At 46.2% G+C, this 11,286-nt stretch overlaps 1 protein-coding gene across 7 annotated transcripts in view; it reads right to left on the bottom strand.

Moving 5' to 3' along the window:
- Positions 1-7,147: 7,147 nt before the first annotated feature.
- The window catches only part of LOC149345410 (ATPase WRNIP1-like), a 76,341-nt gene continuing 72,202 nt past the window's right edge, over positions 7,148-11,286 (bottom strand). For 6 of the 7 annotated variants that reach the window (XM_089546621.1, XM_089546631.1, XM_089546627.1 and 3 more), the window contains one exon: positions 7,148-7,952. In XM_089546621.1, the coding sequence (XP_089402747.1) occupies positions 7,689-7,952 (264 nt within the window). In that variant the 3' untranslated portion in view covers positions 7,148-7,688. The remainder of the gene's footprint in view (positions 7,953-11,286) is intronic. The other variant, XM_089546623.1, reaches the window with a different exon arrangement.

Below are 11,286 nucleotides of genomic sequence, written 5' to 3'. Positions count from 1 at the left end.
CCACCTGATTGTAAAAATGTAAAACAGACAAAGTACACATCTTGAAATTCATTGCAGCAGCTACAATAAGTGCTGCTGTCGTTCGAGTGTGTTGCCATTTTAGGTAGGGGAAACTAGATATGAGCAGGAAATCTAAGAAGCCTTTAAACGGAGCGATAATTGTGTGACACATCGCTGTGTTTAAAGGGACTGAAACACCGTCCGAGTGAAGCACATCACCTCAATTACTGCACTGTGTTGTCATCAACTCCTGAGCCACTTCTGAACGCAGCAGAGAGCCCACAGTTGCATGAAAATTCGCGAGCCCTTCCGGCAATTTTTCATGCTCACATCCTCCTCCGTCACACAGCTCCTGCATGAAGTCGAGAGTTGGACGAAAACTCGTCTGGTTGGGGACAAACATACTGACGGTGAAGAAGGAACGCCGACCAAAGAACAACAAAAAACAAAAACGTTTCGGCTCCTGTACGGGAGCCGAAACACATTGAAACACATTGCCTTGTTCACATTGAAATGAAGCAAGCAGCTGAGTGACATTAAATATGCTTGAAAAGAGGGAGCAGGTAGTGTATAAGGTTCCTTGTTCGGACTGTGACTACGCATACATTGGCGAAACCAGACACTTCGAGAGGCGGCTAAAAGAACATAGTAACGATGTATGTAACAAAAAAGTGGATTCCAATGCTATCGCCGAGCGCACAGTACCTACAGGCCATGACATCGACTGGGGTCGGGCACACGTGCTTTAAACTGAAAAGAAGCTACGCCCTCGCCTGCACATGGAATCATTAATCATCCAAACTACTATTCACATCCTCAACCGCAACAATGGAAATCTTAATCCAATCTACGCACACTCCCTGAGCCCTCTTTTCAAGCATATTTAATGCCACTCAGCTGCTTGCTTCATTTCAATGTGAACAAGGCTCCCGTACAGGAGCCGAAACGTCTGTTTTTTTGTTTTTTCTTTGGTCGGCCTTCCTTCCTCACCGTCACAGCTCCTGCATATACCAGTTCAGATATGACTGTTGGTTAGATTCTTTCAGGCAGGTCAGGGAGCTCCGGCCCCGGCGATGGGAGGGACAGGCATGCTCAAGTTGACTACACATAGCTTCTACGAAGCACACCAAACATTTTTTTGCTGGAGGATATTCCTGAAGCGGCGTCTTTTAACATCACCGGCGTACCATGACTTTATTAGACCCCTCCCAGAGCCCCTTTAATGAACAAGGAAAGGTGCTTACATACAGTGCAGATAAGGATTATTAAAGATGTCAATGCGCGTGCCATGTGAGTGTATGAGAATGCGCATGCGTCGGATGTTTTGAGCAATGTTTCAGCAAAGCACAGTTGCAACTCCAGCACCCATTCATGTCTTTATTCATTTTTTCTTTGTTCAGTTTTTACCCCGCTTAGCCCGAAGGCGCTACAGCAGGGGGGTTCATCATCATCATCATCAGCCTGACTACACCCACTGCAGGGCAAAGGCCTCTCCAATTAACCCTGTCCTTTGTCAGTTGCCGCCACTGTATCCCCGCAAACTTCTTAATCTCATCCGCCCACCTGGCCGCCGCGGTGGCTCAGCGGTTATGGTGCTCGGCTGCTGACCCAAAAGACGCGGGTTCGATCCCGGCCGCGGCGGCTAGAATTTCTTTGGAGGAGAAATTCTAGAGGCCCGTGTACTGTGCGATGTCAGTGCACGTTAAAGAACCCCAGGTGGTCGAAATTTCCGGAGCCCTCCACTACGGCGTCTCTCATAGCCTTAGTCGCTTTGGGAAGTTAAACCCCATAAACCAAACCAAACCATCATCCGCCCACCTAACTTTCTGCCGTCCCCTGCTACGTTTGCTTTCTCTTGGAATCCACTCCGTTACCCTTAAGGACCAGCGGTTATCTTGCCTTCACATTACATGCCCTGCCCAAACCCATTTCTTCCTCTTGATTTCAACTAAGATGTCATTAACCCGCGTTTGTTCCCTCACCGACCTCTTCCAATCTCTTAACGTTACACCTATCATTTTCCTTTCCATAGCTCGCTGCGTTGTTCTTAACTTAAGCTGAACCCTCTTTGTTAGCCTCCACATTTCTGCCCCATAGGTGAGTACCGGTAGGATACAGCTGTTGTATACTTTTCTCTTCAGGGATATTGGTAAGCTACCATTCATGATCTCAGAGAACCTGCCATGTGCGCTCCGCTCCATTCTTATTCTTCTAGTTATTTCCCTCTCATGATCCGGATCTGCGGTCACTGCCTGCCCTAAGTAGACATATTCTCTTACTACTTCCAGCACCTCGCTACCAATTGCGAACTGCTGTTCCCTTGCTAGGCTGTTGAACATTACTTTGGTTTTCTGCATGTTAATTCTTAGCCCCACCGTTCTTCTCTGCCTGTCTAACTGATTGATCATGCTTTACAGTTCTTGTCCTGAGTGGCTTAGCAAGGCAATGTCATCAGTGAATCGCAAATTACTCAGGTATTCTCCTTTAACCCTTATTCCCAACTCTTCCCATTCCAGTCCCCGGAATACCTGCTGTAAGCAGGCAGTGAAGAGCATTGGTGAGATCGTGTCTCCCTGCCTGACACCTTTCCGTATTGGAATTTCATTGCTGACTTTATGGAGAACTATAGTAGCTGTGCAATCGTTATAAATATCTTCCAATATTTTCACATAACACTCTTCCACACCCTGATTCCACAATGCCCGCATGACAGCTGAGGTTTCCACTGAGTCAAATGCTTTCTCGTAATCAATGAAGGCTATATATGGGGGTTGGTTATATTCTGCGCATTTCTCTATCACCTGACTGGTAGTGTGAATGTGGTCTATTGTCAAGTATCCTTTACGAAAGCCTGCCTGATCATTTGGTTGACTAAAGTCCAAGGTTGTCCTGACTCTATTAGCGATTACCTTAGTAAATACCTTCTAGGCAACGGCCAATAAGCTGATTGGTCTGTAATTCTTCAAGTCCTTGACGTCTCCTTTCTTATGAATTAAGATAATGTTAGCGTTCTTCCAAGCTTCTGGTACTCTCGAGGTCACAAGGCATTGCGTATACAGGGTGGATAGTTTTTGTAGCACAATCTCTCCTCCGTCCTTCAACAAATCTGCTGTTACCTGATCCTCACCAGCTGCTTTCCCTCTTTGCATTGCTCCTAAGGCTTTCTTTACTTCCTCCTTCGTTACTGGCAGGATGTCCCATTGCTTTGCTCGACTGCCTCAGTAACTTGATGATTACATTCGCTACTGTATAGATTTGTGTAGAACTCTTCGGCTAATTCAACTATCTCATCCATATTGCTGATGACATTGCCCTGTTTGTCTTTTAGCGCAGGTTTTTACCTATGCCCAGTTTTCTCCTCACTGATTTTAGGCTACCTCCGTTCCTTAGAGAATGCTCGATTTTCTCCATGTTAAACTTTCTTATGTCGGCTACCTTGCGCTTATTTATTAACTTCGATAGCTCTGCTAGTTCTATCCTGTCTGTGGAGTTAGACGTCCTCATGCTTTGGCGTTTCTTAATCAGATCTTTAGTCTCCTGAGATAGCTTGCTGGTATCCTGTCGAACCATCCTACCACCTACTTCTGTGGCGCACTCTGTAGTGATAGCTGTAAGATTATCATTCATTGTTTCAACACTACGGTCGTCTTCTTCGGTTAAAGCGGAAAATCTGTTTTGCAGCGACATTCTGAATTCCTCTACCTTCCCTCTTAATGCTAACTCGTTAATAGCCTTTCGCTTCACCAGTTTCCTCCGTTCCCTCTTCAAATCTAAGCTAACACGAGACCTTACCATTCTGTGGTCGCTACAACAGACCTTACCGAGGACCTCCACATCCTCTACGATGCCAGGGTGTGCACACAGTATGAAGTCTATTTCATTCTTAGTCTCACCATTGGGGCTCTTCCACGTCCACTTCCTGTTTGCTCGTTTGCGGAAGAAGGTAGTCATAATCCGTAAATTATTTCTATCTGCGAACTCTACTAATAACTCTCCTCAGGGGGGTTACAATGATGAAAAAAACACATCTTCATTCATACAGCACACTTGTTGACATGAAAGGCAATTCCATTCACTTATAGAACGCACAAAAAATGAATTTGCATACATCTTAGTTCTGGTACGGTATTCTAAAATCTTAAAGCAATGATCAATACGAGAAGAGAGATAGTGGGGCCTGTGTAAATATTTTTTTTCCTTTTGAGTGTCGGTTTTATCATGAAATATTTGATACAGCAGTTTAGGGCGCAATTTCCTTCTTCAAGAAGAGAGACTTTCCCACCCGAATTCGTTTTTCATGACGGTGCAGCTATCACCTCTGGAGTATCGACGCAGGACGAACCTTGCAGCTCTGTTGTGGATTTTTTCAAGTTTATTGCACAATGTTATTTGCCATGGGTCCCACACCGCACATGCGCATTCGAGCATGCGTCGAACATATGTGACAAAAGCACTTGATTTTAGGTGAGGCGGCACGTGACCCAGATTTCATTCTAAAAAGTTTAGGGTGTTGCGAGGTACGGGCTGTGGACTCTGTGAGGGCTGGGAAATGGGTCTTTATTAAAAGATTTTGACCCAAAAGAAAAGAGGGCCCTTGGAAGGTACAGACTGGCTCCCCGAGCAGCTGCTCTCTTCCGCTGCTGGAGGAAGACTCCCCTCGTTGACTCCCGTGCGTTTACTCTGCTCCCTCGAACGGCGTGCCCATGAGACCAAGCAGCGCGTTCACGGAAGGAAGCGTCCCTAGGCGCTGACGGTCGTGTTCTCGAACGCCGGGTCCCCGTGTTCGCGTCCCTCGGCTTTTACGTTCGCGTTGTCGAACGCCGAACATGAGACCCGCGACGAGGCCGGCACTCTGCGACGCCGAGTATGGGGCGGAACGCGACACAGCACAAACAGTTTCCGGATCTCTGGCCCACAGGCCAGCAGTGTCTTGTCTTTGCAGCCTTCATGACCACCGTGTCAATATGAGCATTCCAAGAACAATCGGCCGAGAATGTCACACCCAAATATTTATACTGCAATTTTTGCATCACTGTATTGTTGTTGATGGTGTACTGAGATGCTAACTTCGTCTTTTTACGTGTGAAGGTAACATGAACACACTTTTTGCTGTTCAACTGCATTTGCCATCTCGAGCGCCATTCAAGAATACATGATAAATCACTTTGTAACTGTGCAACATCACATTCGTTGCTAATTCTTCTGTATAAAACACAGTCATCGGCAAACAACCGTATATTAGACCCGATCCGTGAACAGATATCGTTTATGTAAACCAAAAACAAAAGTGGCCCGAGAACTGAGTCCTGTGGGACACCCGATGTAACGTTGACAAAACTAGATTGCTTACCATTCACTAACACGCATTGATGACGAGTCGATAGATAGTTTTCGATCCAGGTTACGAACTGTACGGTCAATATTCAGTGCGACAAGTTTACTTAAAAGTAAACAGTGGGAAACAGTATCAAACACTTTGTGAAAGGCCAAGAAAAGGCAATCTATTTGTCCACCATTGTCCATATCTGATGCGAGGTCATGATAAAATTCAATCAGTTGTGTTGTGCAAGATAAACCCTTACAGAAACCATGTGGTTGTGAAGCCAGCAAGTTGTTTGTTAATAAGTGTGTCATTATCTCAGTCTTAACAGCGTACCGATCTTAACAGCGTACTTAATTGGTGTAATAACTGGCTCGTGTCCCTAAATCCTAATAAATGCAAACTCTTATCCTTCTCTCGTCGCCATAGCCCGCATCGCTTCCAATATTCCATTTCTAACACCTCGATTAATTCAGTATCATCTTATAAGTATCTAGGAGTCACCTTGTCTTGTGATTTATCTTGGCGCACCCATATTGGCAACATCATTTCAGCATCGAATAAAACACTTGGTTTTCTCAAGCGCCATCTCCGCCTTGCCCCTTAACACGTAAAATTACTCGCATATAAATCGCTCATCAGACCAAAATTAGAATATGCCTCTGCCATATGGAGCCCGCACCAAACTTATTTAATTAATGCATTAGAAGCTGTCCAAAACCGTGCCACTCGATTCATCCACTCTGCATACTCATATGACGTCAGCATTTCTTCATTGAAAGCATTATTATGACTACCGCCCCTTTCGTTCCGTGGTCGCATTTCAAGTCTCGCCCTTTATCTCAAATTATTTCATTCTTTCCTCAATCGGTCACCGTATATCACAGCTGCCGCACGCATATCTCACCGCACCAGTCATCCCCTACAAGTTGCCCGGCCGCCATCGCATACTGCCACCTTTTCCGCTTCATTTTTCTTTCGAGCAGCAACGGACTTGAACGGCCTACCCCCTGACATCGTCAACATCGCTTCATCCTCTACTTTTCAAGAACATGTAACCGATCACCTTCAGTGCTAAATAATATTCGCTGTTTTGTTTGCTCATTTCATTAAAATCCCACCCCTTATGTAATACCCCCGATACAAGGGGGCCTTTAAGGTAAATAAACTGAACTGAACTGAATAGAATGTGCTCCAAAACTTTACACGGTATGCACGTAAGCGAAATTGGTCTATAGTTAACTACATCCTTTCTTGACCCACCTTTATGAATGGGAACAACATGTGCACATTTCCAGTCGTCTGGAAGGGTACCAGAAGAGAGAGACTTCGTGTAAATTACATAGAGATAAAGGTTGGTTTACGGGGTTTAACGTCCTAAAGCGACTCAGGCTATGAGAGACGCCGTAGTGGAGGGCTCCGGAAATTTCGACCACCTGGGGTTCTTGAACGTGCACTGACATCGCACAGTACACGGGCCTCTAGAATTTCTCCTCCAAAGAAATTCCAGCCGCCGCGGCCGGGATCGAGCCCGCGTATTTCGGGCTAGCAGCCGAGCGCCGTAACCACTGGGCCACCACGGCGGGGCACATAGAGATAAAGGGAAATTGGTTCAGCACATCTCTTTAGGATTCTAGGAGAAATTCCGTCAGGTCCAACTGCCTTACCATCACTAATTTTGTTTAGTAATGCTCTGATTCCATTCATGTTTAGCTCTACTGAATTCATAGTATAACACTATAGCCAAACGGGTGAGTTGGTGGTACATATTGAATGCCAACAGCGCACACGACGCAGACAAAGTAGAAGAAAACACAGGACAAGCACTGACTCACAACTGAAATTTTATTCAAGGAAAGTAGTACATTTTATAGAAAAAGTGGCCAACTTATCAGCTAGTAAACACAACCCATGTTTCTACGTGGCATCAAGGTATGCAACCTCACTGTCATATAATGAAATAGATGGCTTACTGACGCATAACCTTGTTTTTTCCTCGCGTGATATGCTTCCATAATCTCACGTGTTAATCGGGACGGGTGTTTGTAGAGCATATCACAGTAAGGCAATGAAGGAAAACAAGATTGGCAGTCTCGAACATAGTCAACTAGATTATTTCTTTCTCTACTCATTGCTCAAACTTGAAGATGTATTCTAAACACGGTCTTGAGTGAGATGCCTAAAGGTTTCGGATAAAACTCTCACTACAGATGTCTTTCATACGTTCAGATTTGGCACAAATGCAGAGCCATTTGGGCCTATCCTAGGAGGTCACTTACCTTCATTTCTGACAGTGCTCGCTGTACTCAAGTGCTTTTTGAGAGAAAATAAGTTTATTCTGCATGTCAGCCACCCAAGAGGGCACACCCTACAGCGGTCCCTCCGCGTGTTTTCTGTCGGTGAGAGTGCGCTGATCGAAGAAGTCGAGGTGCGCCACCTGCTGCGGCAAGAATGGTTTCCCGCGCCCCTCGGCCCGCTGGGCGGCGCTGGCATGGTTGCGCAGATGCACGGGCACCACAGGCAGGGGGCCCACGTGTCCTCGCACAGCGTCTTCGGCACGCGCAAAGGCATCGTACGTCTCCCGCGACTTGGGTGCCCTCGCACAGTACACCGCGCAGTGGGACAGAGTGATCTGCGACAGAATTCGGACCAGTGCATCAGAAAGATGCACAAAAAAAATGAGTGCAAAAACCACCACAGTGAAAGTGAACGCATCTGACAACGCCTCCGCCCGACACTGGAGTGCAAGCGGTTCAAGCGCCAGATTGTATAACTGCTGCGCACCATGTTGCCATGTCAATGCGTGCCAACCCTTTCCATGCACACACAGAGATGTTGCTGTCAGGGCAGAGAGACTGAATGGTAGCAACACTGTGAAGTGGGCAAGCTGGTAATGCAACTTTATGGAAATGTGTGGGCGCAAACTAAGAAGACACAGGACACCTGTGTCTTCTTTTTCTTGTGCCTTGTTCAGTTCGTGCCCACATATTTCCATCATGAACGGCCTCCAACTGCCCACCTTTCCATCTTACTGAATGCAGCCTTATGTTGGCCTTTACAATTCACGCTATGAGAGACGCCGTAGTGAAAGGCTCTGGAAATTTCGACCACCTGGTGTTCTTTAACGTGCAACGACATTGCAGAGCACACGGGCATTTAGAATTTCACCTCCATCAAAATTCAACCATCACAGCCGGGATCGAACATGCATCTTTTGGGTCAGCAGCCGAGCGCCATAACCACTGAGCCACTGCGGCGGCCCCGTTGAGTTACCGATCAATTCAGTCTCACCCTACCATAAGCTAGCCATCCCGGTTAGCTGAGTTGGTAGAGCAACTGCTCCAGTGAAACGGTGGTCGCTGGTTTGAACCCCGAACCAGGACGAATTTTTCTTGAACTACGAAGTTTGTTGAAGCTGTATAGCTTTTCTTTGTAGCCGCATGGCTGCGCTCGGGTGGATGCCAGTGAGTAATCTAAAATCCTTATTAGGCAGGGTTTAACCACGGTTATGCCCAAAGGTCGAACAGTAGCTCTGTGATGGCTAGAAGGACGGTCTCGACTCTTCTTCTATGGCTAATGAGGCAGCGTGGCTATGCGGAGGTTATATACACGTCATAACTTGGTATCACGTCACATGGCCTGACAGCAGCGCCACCTCGGTGAAACCCATTTAAGGGAAAATGTGAAAGGGCAAGCCACCATGGTGGACATGGTACATCATCATTTATTGCACCCTTAAGGATCCTGTCTGGGACATTACATAAGGGGCGGCCATACAAAGGCATGTGAACATAAAAAAGCATAACAAAAATAACAAGAATAACAAGTTTGACATGAAATTCTTTCTTTATTCAATACTGCAAACCTTATACAGGTCCAAGCAGGGTGGGTAAAATGGCAAACAAAACAATAACAAAGTTAGTAAACATCAAAGTGTGGCGAAAGGCAATAAAGAATCATTCCAGTCCGTTACTGTGCGTCAGGTAACGTCAGGTAATCCAAAAATACAGAAAATATATGGCAAAGCAGTAGTATATAAAATTAAACAGTAAATTGTGTGGAAATTAAAATAAGTGGGAAAACACTTGTGGGGTGGCGCAATAACCCAAGCAGTTTGAATTACAGGCAGAACAGCGCGAGGGAAGTAGCTATAGTTGGCTCAAGCGGTCTGTTAGTAGCTGCCTAAATCTGGTGGGATTAGATTCGATTAGAACGGTTTCAGGAAGGTTGTTCCATTCTACTATGGTGATGGGAAGGAAAGATTTGTTGAAAGCGTTGGATGAACCATGCAACCGCTGCGTTTAAATCTGGTTAAACCTAATATCGTTCGAAAGCAATCCTAAATCGCCAAGGTCAAATTTTACCAAAGGCCCGGGCCAAATTTGGAGGTTGCCACCGTGTCGGGCACGCTCAATTTGGATTTGGACTTTGGTCCAAACTTCCCAAGGTCAATTTCAAGGCTGTGTGGGGCCAAATTTTAGAAATGACCCAGGCCAAGGTCATGCCACCATGGGGATTAGTGGTGCCCTGTTATACGTAGTTTGACATAGTGATGCTGTTGCTATGCTGGTTTATCAAGGTAAGTGAGGACAAGAATTGCACCGACATGAAAATGTGCTTGGAACTTCTGAAGAAGAAATCAAAATTTTTTGTGGAATCCTCATCCACTAGCACCTGTGTTGTTGGTATGTGTTCTCTCCCCTTTTGTCCGTCGTCCTGGTTTTGCGCTACTCTTGTGTTATGCCTCATGGGAGCTGTAAAATTTTCTAGAATTAGAATGTATTGGCAAGCATTGACAAGATTTCCTGCAATAGCCGAGTCCATGACAGCAAAGCAATTTTTTTACAATTAGAGCCGCACTGCACATTATGGACTCCGCGGGACCCAACCAGACAGGACAAGTTCTGGAATGTGTGCCCTGTCACAGAAGCCACGGTGCTTGCAGCTGGAACCCTTGGAGCACAATAGTGTAGATGAACAGATTGATGTCCCTGCGAAACAGCTCGTGAAGGGGTGTTCCTCCGCTGCAGTGCCGATGGCTTAGCAGCTGCTGCACCAAGGCAAGAGAATGGTGCGCATCTCGGACTGGGCGGGTAAACTGTCATGCATGCTGTGTCAAGGCGATGCCTAAAGAAAAGAAGCTCAAGTGCATCATGGACAACTGTTTCCCTTCAGTGCCATTATTCCAGGAGCTGAAATAAATGGGCATTCCTGCCGATCCGAGCCAACCAATTACTCAAGTGTAGACAAAGAAATGAAGAAAGAAGGTTGGGGAAGCATGGATGAGAAGGTTTTCTCGAAAGGGGACACTGCCATTGTGAGATGGCAAGATGATGGAGGGGTGAACATGGCATCCACACAAGTTGGAACTGGTAATGTTGAAAAAGTGAAACAATGGAGCGAGGAAGCTGCAAAGCAGCATATTGAAATTGACTAAAGTTATTTTGTAGTAGAACACATAGTACATGAGAGGTGTCAATAAACTCGACTTCCTGGTGTAACCTAAGAACCAGAAAGTGGCCTGGGAGGGTCATTTCTCACTGTCTGTCTCTGTGCAACGGCTGGGCAGAATGCCTGGAAGACGCGAGTGCTGAGAAGCTTGCACAGAAGGGTACACGATGGCCTTCCCAACAAACACTGCGAACAGCCTAACCGCGTGCATCGGAACGCCACCAGCCAAGCAGTGAAAGCCCAGAGCCTGCTTTTGCCACCACTGACCATCGGTACGATGGCTACAGCCGTAGCATGTCACAGCGCTGCTGCCGGGACAGGTGCATAAGGAAGTGTCGCATTCGCTGCCAACAATGCCTCATCTTTTTGTGTGTGTCAGCTCAGAGCTATTGCTTTTACCTTTTCCACAACAAGTAGACTCTCAAGAGCTTGCTTTAATTAGGAAGTCGAGCAATAATCCATTACCCGTATTTTGTGCCCAATATCTCGCTAAGAACACTACCATACCTCCTGTT

The sequence above is a fragment of the Amblyomma mixtum genome, chromosome 5 (genome assembly GCF_055824585.1).
Source record: "Amblyomma mixtum isolate Tamu chromosome 5, ASM5582458v1, whole genome shotgun sequence".
NCBI lineage: Eukaryota > Metazoa > Arthropoda > Arachnida > Ixodida > Ixodidae > Amblyomma > Amblyomma mixtum.
The sequence above is the reverse complement of the archived record's forward strand: the minus strand, read 5'-3'. Positions and strand labels throughout refer to the sequence as shown.